This window comes from Nyctereutes procyonoides, unplaced genomic scaffold, assembly GCF_905146905.1.
Source record: "Nyctereutes procyonoides isolate TBG_1078 unplaced genomic scaffold, NYPRO_anot_genome, whole genome shotgun sequence".
NCBI classification, from domain to species: Eukaryota; Metazoa; Chordata; class Mammalia; order Carnivora; family Canidae; genus Nyctereutes; species Nyctereutes procyonoides.
This window is the reverse complement of record NW_026575033.1, coordinates 1,735,062-1,759,236: the sequence shown is the minus strand read 5'-3', so window position 1 is coordinate 1,759,236 and position 24,175 is coordinate 1,735,062. Positions and strand designations below refer to the sequence as shown.

Here is a 24,175-nt window from a genome sequence, read left to right as displayed (position 1 = left end):
AAGAGTTGGATGCTCCACTGACTGAGTCAGCTACCACCCCCCCAGCCCCCCCCCCTGGTGTGTAGAATTTTATGTGGCAAATGTATTCTGGAATATCCATGGAAAAAGATTGAATAAATATTTCTTTCTTTCTTTTATTTAAGTTTTATTTGTTTACGTAATCTCTGTACCAAATGTGAGGCTTGAACTCAAAACCGCAAGACCAAGATTTACACGTCCCTCCAACTGATCCAGCCAAGTAACTCTTAAATGATTCCTTCTTAAACCAATTGAACTGGGTGGGACACTTGGGTGGCTCAGTGGTTGAGTGTCTGCCTTAGGCTCAGGGCATGATCCTGGGATGCCAGGATTGAGTCCCACATTGGGCTCCCTGCAGGGAGCCTGCTTCTCCCTCCGCCTATGTCTCTGGCTTTCTGTGTTTCATGAATAAATAAAATCTTTAAAAAAACAAAACCCAATTGAACTTTGATTATCCAGACTTTATTAGAAGATCAAAGATTGTTGAAGGTAAGATAAATTGTAGAGTAACTTTGAAGGAAATCTCTTGACCTGTGTTGAATGATGTGTAACTTACATCCATTAATGTGGCTCAAATTCTTGCTGTATGTAGCATTACTTTATTTGCTAATTATTTGTTGCTTTTATTTTTGTTCTTTTTGAGAGGAAAAGAATGATTTGCTTCCTATACTGGTTCTCTTTAGAGTCTTTAAGTTTACAATTCTCTGCTTTCTTTTGACTCATGAGAGACATATTTCTGGCTTTGATAATGACTTTTAGAGTTGACAGCTAGATATTTAAATAAATTTTTTATTGGTAATCAAAGACAAACCTTTTTTTAAATGAATTGGCAAAGATTTAAAAATACCCAGTGAGTGAAAGTGAAGTTACATGAGTATTTTATAAGTCCTGGTGCTGATGGAAATTGGTTACTGTTTGGGGGCGGGGGGGGGGGCGGATTTAGTTAGTTTTAAGATTCTTTTACTGTTAGAGAATTTTAAGTTTTCAGAATTTTAAGAATCAAAATTTTAAGTATTTTGATTCAAAGGTTTGGTATATCATTTTGTATCTGGTTTATCACTTTATTTCTAATAACAAAATAGTGACCAAATCTGAATTCTTAATAAAGAATTAAGTAGATCATATTTATAGTGGATTAGTATGTACTTTGTGAAGAATCCTTCCTGACACTAGGAAATGCAGTATTCATGAAAAAGATTTATTATTTTTTAAGTAATCTCAATAGGGCTTTACACTTATGACCCCGAGATCAAGAGTCACATGCTCTAATGAGTAAGCCAGCCAGGTGCCCTGAAAAGAATTTTTTAATGGCAGTATATACCACAGAGACAGCAGACTAATAGTTGCCAGAGGTTCAGGGAAATTAGGAATTGATAGCTGATGAATTTGGGGTTTCTTTTTGAGCTGTTAAAAATGTTCTGGCATTAGATCATGGTGGTGGTTTACATAGTAAAACCCACTGAACTCTGTACTTTAAAATGGTGATTTTTATGATATGTGAATTATATCAATAAAAGTACTAAACTAAACAAATTGCCAACTCCCCATCTTTTTATGGCGGAGCATATGGCTATGCATCTATGCTAACAACTGCTCAAAAACTTGTAAATAAATTTAGCATATAAATGTGCATATTTTCTATACATCTATGGAGCAAGTAAGAAAAGGGAATCAAGTCTAGGTATATGCTGTGATCAAAATTTGTGTTTATAAACTGATCAGAAATAAAAGACTGGAAGTAAAAAATGTGTATCAGCCTAAGTTCTATTTGACAAGTGTGCTTACAGGTATATCCTGAAAGTCTCCTAGGTGTATGATGGTTCACTAGAAGGACTCAGGCCTATCATATAGTTGTACAACTAAGATTTACTACAGCAAAAGAATACAGCACAAAATCAGTAAGGAAAAAATGCACAGGAGGTGAATTCTGGAGTAATATAATTATCTGTTAGGGTTGTGGGATAGCTGTTTCAGGTATATTGTGTATTTTATACACTTCATTTCCATCATTTTATTTGCTTCATCATATCTTTCCATTAAATGGAGTTTTTTAGATTCAGAAGAAATGCTTCTTTAATTAAAAAATTATGATATTGCTTTTGCTTATATAACTTGGAAACACGAGAGTTATCTGGGCATACCTGCTGATGGTGCAAGTATAAATTGCTCCGCACTTATACTGTCAGTGTCAATTGGGTCCGGTTTTATTATCTTTTTTATTTTTTTAAAGATTTTATTTATTTATTCTTAGAGATGCAGAGAGAGGGAGAGAGAGAGGCAGAGACACAGGCAGAGGGAGAAGCAGGCTCCACGCAGAGAGCCTGACGTGGGACTCGATCCAGGGTCTCCAGGATCACACCCTGGGCTGCAGGCAGTGCTAAACCGCTGTGCCACCAGGGCTGCCCTGGGTCCGGTTTTAGTTTTATACTTTCTTTTCTAAGCAGTCATAATTATTTGTAAAGATTTATATTTTATTATTTCTTAGAGGTCTCAAAACAACAAAAAGATTATTAATTTTTTTTCTTAAAATTTGCAATATAGGTCCATTGGGTATTTTATAATCTAAGATAATATTAGGTCCTAGTGATTTTATTTTCCCTCTATCATAAAATATCTTATTTCGTCATCCTAGGAATTATTTTATCATTATTCTTAAGTTCTCTATTAAAGACTAAAATTGAAAAAACCCTGCAAAGCGATATATATGTCTACAAGGATTATTTACTGGTGTAACAAATTGTCATCATTATATAATTCTTCATTTTCTAATTGCATACATGAAATGTTGCATCATCTATTAAGGCATCATGTTTTTACTATTGTGTAACACCTTTTTCTCACATTCTGCTTCTAAAGAGATATTTGAATAAGTGAGGAAAGGTTAGTCACAAATAAGTTAATCATTATGTCCCACTTAAAAAACATGGAAACCTTAAATGTCCACCAGTAAGAATGGTTAAAAAATTATGGTGCATGCTGGGACACCTGGTGGCTCAGTGACTGAATGTGTCTTCCTTTGGCTCAAGGCATGATCCCGGGTCCAGGGTTTGAGTCTCACATCAGGCTCCCTGTGAGGAGCCTGATTGTCTGTCTCTGCTCCTTTCTCTCTGTGTGTCTCATAAATAAATAAAATCTTAAAAAAAATTATTGTGCATGCATACATCTGAAATGGTGCCATTTTGTATTGAGTGATACAGGATGTCTGAAGAAAGCATGGCTAGGTGATTCATTCTGTGTAAAATTATGTATATCTACCAGAAAGGAAAATCTGAGATGTTTATGAAATATGATCAGAAGTCCTTTCCAAATCATAGGATTTGACTGACTTAATAAAACTTACTATGGATAAGCATCAATATTACAACCAAATTAATGATTGATTAATTTGGGGGCAAAGTGAGCAGAAGAAAAGCTCTAAAGATAACAACTCCAGACTTAACATTAATGGTTGACCACTTTGATTTGCTTCCTTTTAGTCTTTTTTTCTATGAAATATTTTAAATTTATAAAAGTAAATTAAATGATTGTACCTATAAAGAGAATTTAAGTTGGGTTTTAACAACTTAAACAACTTACCTGGGTAGCTAAGTTGCTTAAGTGTCCAACTCTTGATTATAGTTCAGGTCACTATCTCATGGGTCATGCAGTTGAGGTCCTCCCTGCCCCAACGCATTGGGCTCCAGCTTCAAACTCAGTGGGGAGCCTGGGTGAGATCCTCTCTCTCTCCTCCCTTTGCCTGTCTCCCCACTCTCACATGCTTGCGCTCTCTTTCTCAGACAAATAAGTCTTTTAAAAAAACAACTTTTTTTTTAACACCAAAAAATCAAAGTGAACAACAAGATGTGTGTGTGATAATAGACAAGGGGAATTTTTACAGGGGGGTGGTGCATACAGTGAAACCATAAATGTCCACCTTTTAGCATATAACCCAAGAAACAAAGAGAGTCCCTTCAAGACTACTCTTGAACATTATATATGGTCTTTTGTTTTATGGAATGTGATGAATGTGGTTATCATTGATCTTTGCTCACTTATTCATGTATCTCTTTAGAAATGGTATTCCAGGAACAAGGTATAAATTTAGGCAGAGGGAGAAGCAGGCTCCATGCAGGGGTCCCGACGTGGGACTCGATCCCGGGTCTCCAGGATCACGCCCTGGGCTGAAGGCAGCCCTAAACCACTGAGCCAACCAAGCTGCCCCTATTTACTCATTCTTTATCACACTTCTGTATTTAGATGTTGGATGGGAGTTATCACCCTTGAAATTGAATCCTCTAAGGCTCTTTTCTTTTGAGTTTCTACTCAGTTTATCAGAGGTTTCTATAATTCCATTGTGTTTATCACCCCAAGGTATTCCACACCTTCTATTTCTTTTTCTCTAAGATGTCTTTACTGGTCCAAGAATCTTTTTTTTTCTTTTTTTTTTATGATTTTATTTATTCATGAGAGACAGAGAAAGGCAGACACAGGCAGAGGGAGAAGCAGGGTCCCTGCGGGGAGCTTGATGCAGGATTCAATCTCAGGACCCTGGGATCACAACGTGAGCCAAAGGCAGAAGCTCAACCACTGAGCCACCCCGGTGCCCAAGAATAATTTTTTTTTTTTAAATAAAGATTTTAGGGATCCCTGGGTGGCGCAGCGGTTTGGCGCCTGCCTTTGGCCCAGGGCACGATCCTGGAGACCCGGGATCGAATCCCACGTCGGGCTCCCGGTGCATGGAGCCTGCTTCTCCCTCTGCCTGTGTCTCTGCCCCTGTCTCTCTCTCTCTCTCTCTCTCTCTCTCTCTCTCTCTCTCACTATCATAAATAAATAAAAGTTAAAAAAAATTAAAAAATAAATAAATAAATAAATAAAGATTTTATTTTTAAGTAATCTTTGTACCTAGCAGGGGCTCAAACTCACAACCCTGAGATCAAAAGTCGCCTTCTCCACCCACTGAGCCAGCCAGGTGCCTTTTAGGAATAATTTTTAATAATCATTTTTCATGGTTTTATTTCTCTTTTTTTAAAAAGTTATTTATGAGAGCAAGAGAGGTTGGGCGAGTAGGGGGGGAGGAGTAGAGAGGAACAGCAGACTCCATGCTGAATGTGGAGCCTATCATGGTCCTTGATTCCATGACCCTGAGATCCTGACCTTAGCTGAAATCAGGAGTCAGGTGCTTAACCAACTGAGCCACCCAGATACCCTAGTAATCATATTTAATAATAGTTTAAGATTTAAAGTTTCTGTTGATCTCAGGATCTTCATTTATTTGTACAGGGAAGCTTTTAGAATCCAGAAAGTCCCTTCACTTCTTAGCTCTTGCGTTATTGCTGCAGTAGATTTACTATGATTTGAATGGTGAGAGACTGATAGCAAGGAAAATTTTTAGCTTAGGCACAGATCTTTTATTTTTGGTTAGGCTTACATAGTTCGAAAAAGTAAACATAGTTAACAAAACACAACTACGATAGGAGGTGCTCTGGTAGAAGGCACTGATCATAAGAAAGCTGGATAATGAATCTTCATGTACAGATGCCAGTTTGATCTTGCCAAATGAATGTGCTATCTTCTGAGTGTGACAGTTGGCATTCAGGAGAAGAAAGAACCAAAGCCTCTTCTCCACTAGATTAGGCAGCCAGGCCTTTCAGGAGTATTATTACAGGTGACATGAAGGTGACTGCTATGATAGCAATGACGACATTCATAGCTATGACTGTGATGATGTTTATCACAAACAGTTTGACAAAATCTGTAAATTCTTTTTTTTTTAATTTTTCTTTTTTTAGATTTTATTTATTCATTCATGAGAGACACATGCACAGAGAGAGGCAGAGACACAGGCAGAGGGAGAAGCAGGCTCCATTCAGGGAGCCCGAAAAGGGACTTGATCCAGAGACCCCAGGATCATGCCCTGAGCCAAAGGCAGACGCTCAGCCGCTGAGCCACCCAGGCATCCCAAGATCTGTAAATTCTTAGGGTGCTTCTTTCTCATCCAGCTGATCATCCCTGATCTATTCCTTGGACAGGGCACAAAATGCACTTTTACAAAAGTGAATCCAGTGCATTCATCACTGAGAACACACCAGTCATGATATTTGCTTATTTGGAAAAATGGTAAAAATACTACTGCATCATTTTGGAAATGAGTCCAGTCTAAGCTACAAGAAAATGTATGGTTAAAAAACACACACGACTACTTTTGGTGGTGTAGCTTTAAAATCATGTGCTTGGCTATAAAAGCCCTATAAGCAAAGTTAGTGAATAATAGGAAATTTTAGTATCATCATATTATCTGATATTTATTTCATTTCCCTATTTTGTCTTCCTCAGCTTTCCCATCCTTTTGTTTTACTTAGGAAAGTAGTAAAGAAGGAGGATTTGCAAGTCATAATCTTTCATCACCCACTCTTAATTTCCCCTGCTCAACCTCCACTTTGAACATGTTTGTGTCTTCTAGTTCCTCTCCTTTTGCTTGGCTGCTTGGCTGATGTGTTTTAGATACCATTTTAGGTTTTAGAAAGGCTTTTCTTAACAAGACTGTTTAGGCACAGGAAGGTTGGGAGGTGGGAATTTGAGGTGGTGGGATATCGAGATGATGATTCCACATGTATAAAATGTGAATTAGGTACTGATTCTTTTCCTTCATAATTCGTAAAAGTTAACTAGAGTGGTTATGCAGATTCAGAGTTGTTGATTTGCTCCTCTGCCGTCTTGAATGGAGGATGCTCTAAAAAGCATCTTTGATTGACATTGATGTTCATTTGTATCTGGTGCAGCAAATGTTTATTGACTGATTTTAAGAGTATATATAGTAACTTCTAAGACATTTTTTTCAAGAGAGAAATTTCCCACATATATATCTTGGAATTATTATAAAGAATTTCTAGTGTGATGTTAGCTGCAGATACTGTATTAACTCTTATGCTTTTATCAACCCAGGACACCTCGTCCAGTCATTGTGGAGCCTATGGAGCAGTTTGATGATGAAGATGGCTTGCCAGAGAAGCTAATGCAGAAAACTCAACAATATCATAAGTAAGATTTATTAATAAAGAAATTTTAGATATGTGCTATCAAGGATACATATTATCCTGGTTGGTCTACATCGAATGCTATTCTTTTGTATATGGGTAGAACATTAACTTGGGCAGTGGGAGGTAGGTGGATGGAGACTCAGTAATTATGTTAGAAACAGTATAATCTAGATATCATGAAAATATTTTAGTATGTTTTAGGTGTACTATAAGTTAAAAGGAGACTTGGCAGGGGTAAAGCAGGGGAGATCCTAGTTATTAGGGTAAGGACAGGAAGTACTCTTCTTAGTGGTAGAAAAGAAAAGTAGCCTTTAAAAAAAAAGGATTTTATTTATTTATTTGAAAGAGAGTGAGCGAGAGAGAGCATGAACCAGGGGGAGTGAGTGGAGGAGAAGTAGATTCCCTGATGAGCAGGGAGGCCAAAGTGGGGCTCAATCCCAGGACCCTGGGATCATGGCATGACCTTGGGCAAAGGCAGACGCTTAACTTGCCAAGCCATCCAGGTGCCCTGAAAAATAGTCTATTTTCAAAATGTATATTATTCTTTTACCAGTTGCTTTTTGCTCACTATACTGGAAATGTTTTTGCATGAATTGGCTGCATGAATATATTGTGTTGTTTTTAATCAGGTACTTGTTCATTATAATAAATAAAACTAATATATTTACATGCATGAATTCAACAGATACTGGAGTGCTTTTGTGTTAGGCAGTGTTCCAGGTGCACTCAGTGAAACTTGGAACTGTTTTTGCCTTCCTGGTGCTTATATTTCTGGTGGTGGAAGTACACAAAAAAACAAAAATTAAAACATCTATTAAATTGTGAAAATTATTATTCAAAAAAACCAACTAATAAAAGGTGTAAAGGCTTAGATCAAAATGTATGCATATATAAAATTGATTAATACTGACAAATTGTTTTCCAGAAATATTATAAAATTTACACTCCTTGGTGTATGTATAAAGGTATTTTTGTTTATCGTGACAAAAGGATGGCGATGTTCAAAATGGTATTTTATGCATGTTATTTTAATTAGCATTCTTTGATTTTAGTGCAGTTGAATGTTTTTTCTGTGTAGTTAATTTAGATGAGAAATATGAGTGTTTGTTCTATGCCTGGTGTAGGAGATGAACTAGTGAACAAAATAGGCCAGAAATTCGTGCTATGTAGGGGTGGTAAGGAGGTTAAACAATAAAATTAAGGGAATCCCTGGGTGGCTCAGTGGTTTAGCGCCTGCATTTGGCTCAGGGCACGATCCTGGAGTCCCGGGATCGAGGCCCATGTCGGGCTCCTTGGCATGGAGCCTGCTTATCCCTCTTCCTGTGTCTCTGCCTCTCTCTCTCCATCTCTCTCTCTCTCTCTCTGTCTCTCTGTCTATCATAAATAAATAAATCTTTAAAAAAAACAATAAAATTAGTAAAATATAGCAGAAAGATACAGGAAAGTGAATGCTTTGGAACAGAGTAGTGTGGTTCTTTGTACAGGTGGTTGGAGAAGCCCTACTGAGAAGGTGAGATTTAATTATAGCTTGGAGGAGTGGGGAGGAAGCTAGCTGTATAGGATCAGAATTAGGATGGAGTAGAGAAAATAGTGATCTCAGCAGAGGAAACAGTAACTATAAAGGCCTTGAGAGAAGACTGGCAAGTTCTAGGAACAGTAGAGAGGCCAGTTTAGCTGGAGCATGGTGAGTAAGGAGAGGAAACAGTACGGATGAAGTAGATAAGGGATGTTGGGAGGAGAGCAGATTGTTGTGCCTTGCTGGTTATGGTTATACATATGGTTACATACATATACATATATGGTTATACAAGATACCAAGCTGATATCTTGGTTTTTGTATTTTATGAGAAAGGAAGGAGCAGAGTAGTGATTTATTTATTTTTATTTTTTAAAGATTTTATTTATTTATTCATGAGAGAGACAGAGAGAGGTAGAGACACAGGCTCCATGCAGGGAGCCCGATGCGGTACTCGATCCCGGGTTTCCAGGATCAGGCCCTGGGCTGAAGGCGGCATTAAACCGCTGAGCCCACCCAGGCTGCCCCAGAGTAGTGATTTAATCCTAAATTTAACAATAGCTCTTTTTTTTTTTTGGCTATTTTAAGAATAGATTTATAAAGAACCAAGAGTAGAATTGGAGAAGATAGTAAGTTTGGAGCCTGTTGAAGTGGAGATTGCAGTGTTGATGATGAGAAGTGGTCAGATTCAGGATATAGTTTGAAAATAGACTTTGGATTTTGTTGATGGATATGGGAGAGAGTTGAAAGCATGATTACATGGTTGTAGGCCAAAGTAACTGGAAATTTGGAAATTGCTAATGATCAGTCTGGAGAATCCTGTAGGAGGAGCAGGTTTGGGGGAGGAAGTTCAGGAACTCTGGGCATGTTACGTTTGAGACAGTTTTCAACATCCAAGTGAAGATGTCAAGTAAGTAGTTGGATTCACATCTGGAATTTAGATGAGTTCTCTGGGCTACAGTTTCCACATGTGATAGAGAACTATGTCAAAGGAGTGAGTCCCGGAATACTCTAGTATATAGACGATGAAAAACATTAAAGGAAGAGGGTTGGTGATATCATCAGTTGTAATTCAGAACCATTTTAATTTCTCATACAATGCTATTTTTCAAAGACTTACTATGACTTCCTAGTCACTTGACATTTTTTGTGGTTATAGTTTACCATTACAAATTTGAACTACAGCATACTTTTGGATTTAAGAATTAGAGAATAGAGTTTTAAGGGTGTTATAGAAAGTGGAATTTATATACATATAAGAGTGTTTGTTTATATACTGATTTAATTACCCAGAAAACCTTTTTAGATCTGGTTATATTTCTAGTTTTGCTACTAAAGGGTTATGTTCAGAAGAGAATGTTCGTTCACAAAGCATAAGAGCCATGATTCAAATTTATTCTAACTCCTTAAATCCATATTGTTTTTAGTGTTTCCCTTGGAGAAAAAGGAAGATTTTAAAAATATTGATGATTATAGTCCCAAGTCTGATTGAGGAATTACTAAGAAATATTCTTCCAGAAAAATTAGTAGGTGGTTGATTCCCCTCATTCCTTTCCCTTTTCCAATGTTTTTTTTCTTTAAAGATTTTATTTATTTATTCATGAGAGACACACACAGAGAGGCAGAGACACAGGCAGAGGGAGAAGCAGGCTCCATGCAGGGAGCCCGACATGGGACTTGATCCCGAGACTCCAGGATCACACCCTGGGCTGAAGGCAGGTGCCAAACCGCTGAGCCACCCAGGGATCCCCCTCCAGTCAATGTTTTAAAAAGAAAAAGTCCAAATCTATTTTTTAGGTATAGAATTCCGGATCATGATTAACTTTGATTTTCCTTATATACCTCTGAATATTTTTGAAGCTCTTTCTTGTTACTACATCTTTTCTTCTGTGACAACCTCTCCCTGGCTCTCCCACATTTGTCTCACCTACCCATCTTTCCCTTTCCACCCTAAAATAAAAGTTAAAATTTAGGATTGCAAGGCATCTATACTTACATTGGTGGGATAGGGATTCTATTTTTACCAGTATTTTATTTTTTTTTTTAAGATTTTATTTATTTATTCATGTGAGATAGAGAGGCAGAGAGACACAGGCAGAGGGAGAAGCAGGCTCCATGCAGGGAGCCTGACGTGGGACTCAATCCTGGGTCTCCAGGATCATGCCCTGGGCCAAAGGCAGCACTAAACTGCTGAGCCACTCAGGCTGCCCTTACCAGTATTTTATTTTATTTTTTAAGACTTTATTTATTTATTTATTCATGAAAGACACAGAGAGGGAGAGGCAGAGACACAGGCAGAGGGAGAAGCAGGCTCCATTCAGGGAGTCCGATGCGGGACTTGATCCTGGGACTCCAGGATCATGCCCTGGGCCGAAGGCAGGCACTAAACCGCTGAGCCACCCAGGGATCCCCATTTACCAGTATTTTTAAATAGAAGTTGTGATAGGCAAGAATAATTGAAAAAATTCTTTGAATTTCAAGTACATCCATAGGTCATTATCTTTTAAAAAAATTTTTGGTTGTTTGCTGATCATTCAAGAAATACATGTTAAATGTATATAGTTTGCTAGATACTGTGCTAGGTACTTGAGTTACAGCAATTAATAGATATATTTGTAAGTGAGGCCTTTGCTTTTTGGCATAGCCAATTTGCCTAGCACGTAATACTCAATGTGCTATCTGCTTTTAGTACTATCCCTGAAAGTTACTACTTTTATTTTTATTATTTATTTTTATTTTTATTTATTCATGAGAGACACACATAGAGGGAGGCAGAGACACAGGCAGAGGGAGAAGCAGGCTTCCTGTAGGGAGTCCGACCTGGACTTGATCCCAGGTCTTCAAGACCACACCCTGGGCCAAACGTGGTGCTAAACCCCTGAGCCACCCAGGCTGCCCAAAAGTTACTCCTTTTAGAAGAAAAATTTGATTCTAGATGGTTAATTTAGGGCATATTTGATTCATGTGTTGCAGATTGCCTTACATAAAATTGAGTGAAAATCAGAAAGGCCTCATTGAAGGTGATAATTAGGGGAGTGCACCTTGTAATAATCAGATTGCTTACATTGGAATCTTGGTTCTGTTCTTACTAGTTGGGTGGGCATCCTTGGGCTGTCTCTTAACTCAGGGCTATTAAAACATGCATTACGATATTGCCGTGAGGTAAACATATAGAGTACTTGCCTGACACAGTGCCATGAGCATTGCAACTGCTTAGTAAATGGTTGTTCTTGTAATTCTTATTTATTGTTTTGCCTTTTAAACATATATTTCTGTGTTTTCAAATGTGAACTTAGGGAAAGAGAACAGCCGCCACGTTTTGCTCAGCCTGGGACATTTGAATTTGAATATGCATCTCGATGGAAGGCTCTTGATGAAATGGAAAAGCAGCAGCGTGAGCAGGTTGATAGAAACATCAGAGAAGCCAAAGAGAAACTGGAAGCAGAAATGGAAGCAGCCAGGCACGAACACCAATTAATGCTAATGAGGCAAGGTAAAAAATTTTTTTTTAAGATTTTATTTTATTTTATTTATTTGAGAGAGAGAGAGAACATGAGTAGGGGGAAGAGGCAGACTTCCCACTGAGCAGAGAACCTCTCACAAGGTTCCATCCCAGAACCCTGGGATCATGACCATGAGCCAAAGTCAGCCGCTTAACTGACTGAGCCGCCCAGGTGCCCCCAAAATGGGCTTTCAAATAGATACAGTATGGTTTTTTCCCTCTGTTTTTAATTTTTTTTTATTTTTTTATTTTTTAATTCATGAGAGACACAAGAGAGAAGCAGAGACATAGGCAGAGGGAGAAGCAGGCTCCTTGCAGGGAGCCCGATGCGGGACTCCATCCCCGGACCCAGGATCATGCCCTGAGCCAAAGGCAGATGCTCAGTCGCTGAGCCACCCAGGCATCCCTAATTTCTTTTTCTTAAAGCTAAGTTTATATTTCCCAGTGTTACCTATTAACTATTTAAGTTGCCAGTTAGGAGTTTAGAGATAGTTGGGACTTCCACTTTATTAGAAAAAAAATCTCCCTTTTCCAAGAACTTCCTTTAATAAACCAACAATCTCAGAATCCCTTATTAAAATAAGTTTTTGGGTCCCTGGGTGGCTCAGTTGGTTAAGCATCTGACTCTTGATCTCAACTCAGGTCTTGATCTTAGGGTTATGAATTCAAGCCCTGCGTTTAAAAAGAAAAAATGGTTTACCTATATAAGTTGTATTGTTTAGAGGTTATTAAAGGGTTTTTAAATTTTGCTTGTAAAAATAGACGATTTGCTGGCAAAAAGAGAAGCACAGTGGGTAATTTTTGGTATGTAGATTTGGGATAAAGTCACATAATCAAGATTTTGTTTTGGTGTATACCTGACACTAATATTGCACTGGAATTAAAAACTTAAAAGATTTTGATTGATGGAAAGAAGAATTAAGACAAATGCTGGTTGTATAAGATTATACTGTCTGTCCAAAGATTACAGAAGGATATTCTTTGGCAGGAATGAAAAAGATTTCATGTATGCTGACAGATACGGGGATTCAGGAGGATTGAATTTGTTGTAGTTGGCAAGAATATTTTAAACATTTGAGATAGAACTAACAACTTTTCAGAGCAGTCCTAATGGGTGATCGTTTATTCTCATATTCATTGGTCAGACACCTAACATGATAAGCTACTTAAATATATGTAGAAGCTTGCTTTTCCTCTTATCCTCTTGTTGTGTTTCTTTTTATGCCTTTATTATCTCTTTGCTTCTTTTGTGTTCTGTAATTCTCGAAATAATTTCTTCTGGTTATTCCTGCCGCTCATTTTTTCAACTATCCATAATAGTTTGTATTTCTTAAAATAAGCATTTGATTACTCTCTATTTTGCTGTTTTTTATTTTATTTTATTTTATTTTTTTAACATTTCAGTAAACATTTACCTACATTGTCTTTGCTACCCCCAGAGATCAAGGTACCGGGATGCTTACCTAGGTTTCTGCAGTAGTTTTCTTATTGGACTGTTATTTAATCTTGGTTCTTCCAATCTGTTCTTCATACGAGAGCCAGTATTTCTTTAAAAGGTGAAAATATGATCATCGTTCATTTTTAAATCCTTTTGATAGATTCTTAATTCCTAAAAGCCCAGGATTGTTTATTTGGTTTTTCTGTTCAGTAAACATTTATTGAACATTTATGATCAAGTCATTAAATAACTGTCCTGAAACTAAATAAGTTAAACAAAATCCAGTGCAACAACTAAAGAAACTAGTCAGACATTTCTGGTTTCATTTGGACACTAAACTTACCAGTTCTGCAAGTTCACTCTTGTAAGAAAATTGAGCTCATTTATATTACATAATATGTTTCAAGATAAACTAAGTCTCTTATCTAGCAGAAAATTTTAAATTGCTTTATAAAAAGATAAGGTTACAGAATCATTGCTTAGAGATGGAAGAGAGATCTTTATCTAGTCTGGTGGTTTTGTGGTTCTAAAATTTGTTAACACATCAGAGTCGACTGGGAAATTTTTTAAGATTTCGTTTCGTAGGCTTCATGATTACTCTCATACTTCTGTCCAATATATGCATTGTTTTCTGCTTATAGCCTTCTGGGCACTTTGCCACTGACTACAGTCATGCCATGGTTAGGACATAACATTGATTAAATATGGAAGCATTTGTACTTACTACAAGATACTTGTTGATGACAGACAGTATCGTAACAGTCATTACTTAACGTATTTTTTAAGGTCAGTTGGTAGAAGACACTGAGGTATTTGAGGATATAGTGATGACAAAGAGCAATATTTCTTCAGGTCTCATAAAGCTCTTCTGAGCTCTTAGAAGATTTGTCTCATCCCTAAGACTTGACTTTTGAAGCAGAATAATTTTGTAAAGTTATGTCTCCTCAGTTTTTATCTTTTCATTGCTTTTTGTGTGTTTATAACCCTTGTTGACAATATTTCGGTTTGTAATAGAAAAGCACATCACTTAGTGTATCCTCCTTCTGGGTTTACTTGTGCTAAAGTACATCTTGTATTTATTTCAGCAAAAGACTACAGGTAATTTTTTTCAGTGTTCAAAAATTTTTTTTAATTCACAATTTTCTTTCTTTTGTTCTACAATTTTATAGTTCATACACCATTATTAAGGGTTTATTCAGATGCCAGGAGGGACTTTAGGTAATCTTTGTTCTGTGGCTGTGCAGAAACAGAAACAGGACTCTTCAGGTGACCTATGGAAATAGAAAACTCAAATAGTACAGAGAAAGTGTACTCCTATCTTCTTCTACCTTCTGCTTTCTTGTAGGAATCACAGTCTCTTCTGTATTTTAAGTTTCTTTCTTTCCTTTTTTTTTTTTTTTTTTTAAGATTTTATTTATTCATGAGAGACAGAGAGAGAGAGTCAGAGAGACACAGGCAGAGGGAGAAGCAGGCTTCATGCAGGGAGCTCGATGCGGGACTTGATCCTGGGACTCCAGGATCACTCCCTGAGCCAAAGGCAGGCACCTAACCACTGAGCCACGCAGGGATCCCCGTATTTTAAGTTTCTTTTGTATATCCCTTAATGAAAAGTAAACTCGAATATGTCATTAAGTATGTATGTGTATTTATAACCAAGAAATTTCCTATTTATCTTTTTTCTACCTTGCTATTTTACCTTCTACAGTAGATACTTACAGAAACTGCCTCATTTTTTAAATGGTTGCATGATATTTTGTTAAATGGATATAATAATTACTTTAGCTCTTCTTCTGTTGACTGATACCTACCTAGTTCTCTTCCCAGTTTGTTAGTAAAATCAATGCTTCAATGAATATTTATGTATATACCTTAGCAAGGTTTTGTAAATTTTAATTCTTTTTGATACACCAATATGTTTTAATAATTGTACTTTGGTACTTTACTGATGTTTATTTAATCCTTTCTAGATCCAAATCCCATTATACTGTTACAGGTTACTTTTTTCCTTCTTCCTTTGTTTTTGGTCATTAGCGTAGGAGACAATTCCTGAATTTTCTACATGTTTATTTTTGTATTATCTTTGTTCCTTTAGTTATAAACTTTCAGTAGATGAAATTAACTCTGCTAGGTATATTGTTATTACTGTCTTCTCTTTTCACCACTGGAATTTTACATTTATATCATCAGTGTTTATATATATGCCTTTGTACTGATAAATCAAGTAGTGGAAGTAAATTGGTTTTAAATATCTTTTGATCGGGGATCCCTGGGTGGCGCAGCAGTTTGGCGCCTGCCTTTGGCCCAGGGCGCGATCCTGGAGACCCGGGATCGAATCCCACGTCGGGCTCCCGGTGCATGGAGCCTGCTTCTCCCTCTGCCTATGTCTCTGCTTCTCTCTCTCTCTCTCTCTCTCTCTGTGACTATCATAAATTAAAAATAAATAAATAAATAAATAAATATCTTTTGATCCTGATTACTGAAGGAAAAAACAAGGAAATAGGCATAATTTATTCCTCCTTTGTTCTCCTTTCCTCTCAACTTTATTTTGCATCTGATTTGTCTAGATTAATGACATTAACTTAATTATTTTTTTTTAGTATAAAAGCTAATTTTCTCTGGTGTTGTAGAACATTCAAGTTTTACTCTCTTAATTCTTAATTATACAATACAGTGTCACCAACTATAGTCACTACATTATACATTAAATCCTCAGGCTTTATTATAGGTGAAAGCTTTTCCTCTTTACCAACCTTTTTCTTTTTACTCCACTTCCCTGCCCCTGACAACACTTTTCTACTCCTTTGTTTCTATTAGTGTGATTTTTTTTTTTTTTTAAGATTTCACGTTTAAGTTCTATGCAGTATTTGTCTTTCTTTGGCATATTTTACTGAGCTTTAATGCCTCATAGTCCATCCGTGTTCTTGGAAATGTAGAGTTTCATTTTATTGTGGCTGAATAATCTATTGTGTGTCTGTGTATATGAGTTGAGTGTATATATGTTTGTATATACCACATTATGTGGTGTATAGATATATACATACACAGATACCACATCTTTATCCATTCATTTGTTGATGAACACTTAGGTTGTTTCCAAATGTTCACTGTTGTGGATAATGCTGGAGTGAACATGGAAGTGCACATATCTCTCTGATACCATGTTTTCATTTCAGCTTAATGTTCTTTAATGATGATCTTCATGTGCTTAAATTTTAACCCAATTTTAAGTAGCATTATTTGATTGTTGTTTACCCTCTCATAATGATTTAAGGAAGCGTTCACAGAAAAAACATTCCTTGAGTTGTTGCATCTTCTAAAATATTATCTTGATCCCTATATTTTAAACTGGTGCTTGAAACTCATAGATCTTTTTCTCCTTTCCTTAAGTACTTGATAGCATGTTTCATTGTCTTCTCGCATTGAATGTTTGTGTGGGAAAGTCTGAGGTAAGCCTGAATTTTTCTTGTCTCAGAAATGACTTGAACTTTATTCTTCTTAAGCAAAGTCCAGTAACTTACCCAGGATGTGTTTTTTCTCCCCAATATTTTGTTAAGAGAAGTTTTTTCTCCTTTTTTTCTTTTTAAGTAGGCCCCACACCCACCATGGAGCCCAACACAGAGCTTAATCTCACAACCCTAAGATCAAGACTTGAACTGAGATCAGGAGTCAGATGCTTAACTGACCGAGCCACCTAGGCAGCTCTTGTTAAGAGAAATTTTGAAAATAATGTTGAAGAAATTTTAAGGTGTTCACTACTTACATTCTGTTACTAACATTTTACTGTACTTTATTACATCTTTCCATCTGTTCATTCTTGTACTTCAGATCCATCTTGTTATACCAGTGTAGTGTTTCTGCTTTTCTTTGGGACTAAATATGCCCTGTCAATCTGTAGATTCAGTGCTTCTATTTCTGGAAAATACACTGTTAGAGAATATACATTCAGTTTTCCTGACTTGAAGAATATTAAATTGAGAAAACACAGTGCAGAGCAAACTTTTTACTTACTTTTTCAAAGATTTTTAATTATTTATTCATGAGAGACACAGGCAGAGACAGAAGCAGGCTCCCCTCAGGGAGCCTGAGGCGGGACTCGATCATGGGACCGGGATCATGCCCTGAGCCAAAGGCAGATGCTTAAACACTGAGCCACTCCTGCATCCTCAGTGCAAACTTCCAAATTTGTCTGTATTCCCTCTTATTCCCTTATATTCCCATGTATTTATGATATATCGAAATTACAGATATAATTTTAGGTTCTTTGTCAACAAATTAGGAAAGCATTTTCAAACTTCTTTTGGTTTCTTAGTAAGTAGTGCTGTACCAGATGTCTTTATGTGTATGGATGGATGGTTTGGATTTTTTTAAGAAAAGTTTTTGACTGATTTACTGTCCCTTCATCAAAGGATGAAAAAACTTCATATATATATATATATATATATATATTCCCCCAGAAGGATATTACTATGGCAGTGTACAAAATGTAAGCTATGTTGAAATTTCAGGAATTTTGGATATGAGCAACTTAAATAATTTATTTTTATTTTTTTTAATATAATCTTTTTTTTTAAATTTTTATTTATTTATGATAGTCACACACACACACACACACACAGAGGCAGAGACATAGGCAGAGGGAGAAGTAGGCTCCATGCACCGGGAGCCCGACCTGGGATTCAATCCAGGGTCTCCAGGATCGCGCCCTGGGCCAAAGGCAGGCGCTAAACCGCTGCGCCACCCAGGGATCCCAAAGAAATAATTTAGTAAATGTAAATGCTGGTTTTGCTTTAAGTTGATAGTGTTCCTACTTAAATTGGATAATGTGCTTATCTGATAACTTTATTGTTGGAGTCTTTGAGCTAATTATTAAACGAGCATTACAGATGTGGAAATTCTGAGAGGTTAAAGTAGTTTTCTCAAATGGTACAGCTTAAAAGGAGAAAATCTAGTTGATAGAAAACAAATGTTTATTTTTTTTCTTACCCTTTTTTGTGGAAGAAAATGTAATGCATATTTTTACATTGTTATATATGGTAAGAGCAATTACCTTACAAAACCATGATAAAATTGTTATAGGATATACTGAATAGACTTTCTTGGGTAGTTAATGATCATAGTACACTCTCTACATTTTGGCTTATCGAAACATTTCCTATTAGGAATATGAGTAGATTAAATATTTTTGCTGTCTACTAGTTTTCTCCAGCTTAAGTAATTACCTGATAGTTAATCTTCTACTACTCTGGAACCCCTGTTCTGGATGATATGGCAAGGGTTGGTGAAGAAATTGACTTTGTGTGGGAGGAATCTTAATGCTAATTGTATCGGGAGGGATATTATTTGGATGTTAAACAGTATCCTGTCTTACTACTTTTACTGTTTGTTTGGGTTCTTATGTGACCTCTGCTCCTGTCTCCCAGTGCATCTTTTTGGGTTTTACATTCATGGCTGAAAAAAATTATAGTAATTCATTTGAAAGAATGTATATGAAAATATAGCTACCATTCTGTTTTTAGTATGTTCCAGGCCTTATGTTAAAATAGTTACTTCCATCTTAATTTCTTAACATAAGGATGAATTTTATTACTTTTCATACATAGGAAGAAACAGGTCCAGTAAATATACTAATTTGATTAATCACACTGCTTATAATCTTTCATTACAAAATGATACAATAGACAAAAGAAGTGCATGAGTATGAATAAGTTAATGTTGCCAGCAATCAATTATATAATTATTGATTTAAAAATACAGAAAGGGAAGGCAAAAATATTAATGTGTACTCTATTTTTATAGATCTCATGAGGCGTCAAGAAGAACTCAGACGCTTGGAAGAACTCAGAAACCAAGAGTTACAAAAACGGAAGCAGATACAGTTGAGGTAAAGGACATCATGGTAATATATATGTGAATATACGTAGTTATCGTTGTGATATTAATAAAATTCCCTACTGCCTATCGTAAATAAGTTGTACAAGTTTGAAAATACAGAAAAAATAACAAAATTGTCTATTTGACTTTGGGAATTGCTTTATAAATTAGCATAAATCTTTGCTATTCTTATGATTTTTTTTATCTGGTTATGGACACTTTGCATTCACTGTGAACTTACATAGGGGCTTAGGTATTGCATATAATTGGTTGTAAGAATGCACTGTGATTTACTGGATCATTTTTCTGGTGCTGGACATATGTGAACTATTCTTAGTTTCAGTTTTTCCATGTGTATAACACTACTGTGAATGCTTTTATACATCTTTGTGCGTCTGATAATTCACTTAAAGTTTTGTGGAAGTAGAATACATGGTAAATTGAGATATGGAGATTTAAAATTCAGTATAAAATAGATGACTGTGATGGTCAACTTAAAATCTTCTAGGTTAAATAAGGAAATTTGGGGGAGTGGTTGATCTAAGATGTGTAAACAAAAATTAACAGCTTTTATTTATTTTAGAGAGAGAGAGAAAGGAGCAAGCTTGAGGTGGAGGGCCAGTGGGAGAGGGAGAGAAGGAATTTCAAGCAGACTGCCCACTGAATGTGGAGCCTGCCATGGGTCTGAATCTCAGGGCCCTGAGGTCATGATCTGAACTGAAGCCAAGAGTCAGATGCTCAACTGTGCCACCGAGGTGCCCCAAAGTTTTGTTTTTTAAAGTGGGAAATTAAAAAGACTAAAAGCCTTGAATAAATGTCAAGTGTCTTTATGGTCTGGAAATAATAGGTAGTATTCAATATATATATATATATTTAAAGATTTATTTATTTATGATAGAGAGGCAGAGACACAGGAGGAAGGAGAAGCAGGCTCCATGCCGGGAGCCTGACGCGGGACTTGATTCCCGGGACTGGGACTCCAGGATCGCGCGCCCTGGGCCAAAGGCAGGCGTTAAACCGCTGAGCCACCCAGGGATCCCCTATTCAATATATTTTAATGTAGTTTTTCTAATTTTGTACCTGATTATATCAATGTATATATGTTTCTGTCTTGGAGCTACTCTGATTTTACTCTTACTTATTCTCAAATTAAGATATTTGGACAGACAGCATCAGCATTCTAATTACAAACCTCCACTTCCCTAAACTGGTGAATCAGAAATGGTAGAGTGGAGCCCAGACACCTGTACTTAGTCTTCTAGGATATTCGTATGCATCATAAATTTTGAGAACCACTATTGTTTAAAAAATCCCATATGATCATATGGAGACCTTTTCCCAATTTCTTCCTTGTGGTTTCTTTCCTTTTTATGTAAGTAAAGGTTTATCATACTTCTACAAAAAAGGAAATCTTCTCCCTCAAACATAAAACTCTGACTCCCATCTTTCCCTTATACTTGACTAATTTTAGAAATAGTACCCTTCCTTTCATTTGCCGAAAAAATAAATGATCTAACCAAATAATATGGGAGAACCCATAAGAAGGCATTTCAAAAAACCCAAACAAATGCGAGCACCTGGCTTAGCTCAGTTAGTAGAGCATGCAACTCAATCTTGGGCTTGTTAGTTCGAGCCCCACATTGGGGGTAGAGATTACTTAAAAATAAAGTCTTTAAAAAACAAACAAATGAACATAATTGCATTGAAGGTGAATAACATTATCACCCTAGAAGGGGATGAGGAAGAAAATAAGGAACCTAAATAACTTTGGAAAACACTGTCTTGACTGGACACTATAGGCAAATGACAAGAAAAACAATATATAAATTTTGTAATCTAGTTAGTTAATGTGTTTCAGGGATTTGAGTTAGCAGTTCTGAAGCTAATTTTTATATATACTTTTTTCTCACTTTGTTCACGTCTTTAGTGAAAAAAATGTATACTTTTTTGAGTTGAACTAATTAGTAAATGTAGATAATGAAATGTTTTCTCATTGTTGGAGAAAGAAGAAAAAGAGAAAACTTAAGACTAAAATGAATTCAGTGACATTTGAATTGGGATCAGGGATATCAATAGAACTCGGTGGTATTTAATTTAGAGAAATAAAGATGTGTATATATGTGTGGGTTCACATGCATGCATAGATTTCATAACCCCTGTCTGCCTATAAGCAGTGAAGTGATGCTTCAATAACAGCACACACAGAGGACCCATATTCCTGTTTAAAACACCATTCTCTACTAAAAGGCACTGAGGCTTTGTGGAGAAGTGGTTAGTTACTGAACTAAAAAGTCCAAAATGAGCCTGGAGTGTTGTGCCAGGGAATAAGAACAGATGTACCTCTGATATACTGCAGGTTTGGAACCAGACCACTAGAATAAAGCAAATATAGCAATAGGGTGTATCAATGAATTTTTTTGTTTCCCAGTGCATATAGAAGTTATGTTTATACTACACTATAGTATAACAAGTATGTAAGAGCATTATGTCTAAAAAATACATATGTTCACCTTAATGAAGAAACTTTTTTTTTTTTAAGATTTTATTTATTCATGAGAGACATGGGGGGGAGCAGAGACACAGGCAGAGGGAGAAGCAGGCTCCGTGTAGGAGCCCGATGCGAGACTCAGTACCGGGACTCCAGGATTATGCCCTGGGCCGAAGGCAGGTGCTCAACCGCTGAGTCACCCAGGGATCCCCGAAGAAACACTTTCATTGATAAAAAGTGCTAACCATCATTTGAGTTTTCAGGGAGTTGAAATCTTTTTGCTGGTAGAAGTTCTTTCCCTGATGTTGATGGCTGCTGACTGATCAGGGTGGTGGTTGCTGAAGTTTGGGAAGGCTGTGGCATTTTTTGACTCTCTTCACAAATACAGACTTTCTCTGTATTTACTTGTGTGATGCTGTTTGATAGCGTTTTACTCACTAGAACTTCTTTCAAAATAGGAATCCTCTCAAACACTCTTTCATAGACAAACCTTGGAGATGCTTGCAGATTCAGATCCAGACCAGTGCTGTAAAGTGAATATCACAATAGTGTGTCAAATGAGTTTTTTGTTTTCCCAGTATATATGTTATATTTGCACCTATAAGTTATATTTACGTATATACCAACACTTATAGTTTATAATAAGCTATAGTTTAGTTAAGTATAAGCTAATTAATGAAGTTAGTTACTTCTTTCTACTTAGTTAAGTATAAAATAGCATTACGTTTAAAAAATGTGCATGTCTTAATTAAGTACTGATCAAGTTGAGGTGGTTATGGCAGTTTCTTAAAATAAGATGATACTGAAGTTTGCCACATGAAGAGTTGTCTTTTCCTGAAGGATTTTTCTATAGCATGTGGTGCGGTTTGATACCATTTCATCCACAGTAGAACTTCTTTCACAGTTGGGAGTCAGTCCTCTCAAACCCTATTGATGTGTGTTATCAACTATGTTTATGTAATCTGCTAAGTTCTTTGTTGGCATTTCAACAATCTCCACAGCATCTTCACCAGGGGTGGATTGCATCTCAAGAAACCACTTCCTTTGCAGATCCATAGAAGCAGCTCCTCATCCGTTAGTTTTATCATGAGATTGCAGCAATGCAGTCCCATCTTCAAGCCTCACTTCTGATTGTAGTTCACTTGCTGTTTCCACCACATCTGCAGTTATTTCGTCCAGTGATGTCTTGAGCCCCTCAACTGAAAGGCATCCATGAGGGTTGGATTGGAATCAGCTTCTTCCCGACTCCTGTTCTGTTGATAGTTAGGCTTTTCCCATGAAGCACAAATGTTTTTAATGGCATCTAGAATGGTGAATGCTTTCTAGAAGTTTTTAAATTTTATTTATTTATTTATTTATTTATGATAGTCACAGAGAGAAAGAGAGAGAGGCAGAGACACAGGCAGAGGGAGAAGCAGGCTCCATGCACCGGGAGCCCGACGTGGGATTCGATCCCGGGTCTCCAGGATCGCGCCCTGGGCCAAAGGCAGGCGCCAAACCGCTGCGCCACCCAGGGATCCCCTTTCTAGAAGTTTTTCGTTTTATTTTGTCCAGATCCATCAGAGGAATCACTGTCTAAGGCAGTTATATAGCCTTATGAAATGTATGTATTAAATATAAATAGTAAGACTGGAAAGTTGAAATTGCTTTGATCTGTGGGCTGCAGAATGGATGTTGTGTCAGCAGGCATGAAAACAACATTAATCTTGTGTCTGGCCATTAGACCTCTTGGGTGACGAGGTTCATTGTCAGTGAGCAGCAGTATTTTGAAAAGGAATCTTTTTTTCTCTGAGCAGTAGATCTCAGCAGTGGGTTTAACATTAATTCAGTAAACCCACGTTGTCAGTAGATGTGCCGGCATCCAGGCATTTTTGTCCATTGTATAGTGCACAGGCTGAGTGGTTTGAGCATAATTCTTTTTTTTTTTTTTTTTGAGCATAATTCTTAAGGGCCCTAGGATTTTCAGAATGGTCAGTGAGCATTGGCTTCATCTTCGGTCACCAGCTGCATTAGCCCCTAACAAGGTAGTCAGTCTGTCCTTTGATTCCAGGCATTGACTTCTCTGTGGCTTTGAATGTCTAAGGTGGTTTAATCTACAACGAAAATCTATTGTTTGGTGTAGCCATCTTCATTAATTAGCTAAGCTAGGTCTTTTGGGTAACTTGATAAAGCTGGATCTCTGCCAGCTTCAAGCTTCTTTCCCTCTTTCTTCCCTTTTCAATAGAATTGAATAGCATTAGGTCTTGGCTTAAGGGAATGTTGTGTCTGGTTTGGTCTTCTATGCAGACTACTTAAAAGTCCTGCATTTCAGCAACAAGGCTGTTTT

The 24,175-nt window shown here is 36.8% G+C and overlaps 1 protein-coding gene across 1 annotated transcript in view; it reads left to right on the top strand.

Moving 5' to 3' along the window:
• The window catches only part of PSPC1 (paraspeckle component 1), a 79,120-nt gene that overhangs the window by 17,861 nt on the left and 37,084 nt on the right, over positions 1-24,175 (top strand). The window contains exons 3-5 of the mRNA XM_055317258.1: positions 6,940-7,035; positions 11,847-12,043; positions 19,287-19,371. Of these exons, the coding sequence (XP_055173233.1) occupies positions 6,940-7,035; positions 11,847-12,043; positions 19,287-19,371 (378 nt within the window). The remainder of the gene's footprint in view (positions 1-6,939; positions 7,036-11,846; positions 12,044-19,286; positions 19,372-24,175) is intronic.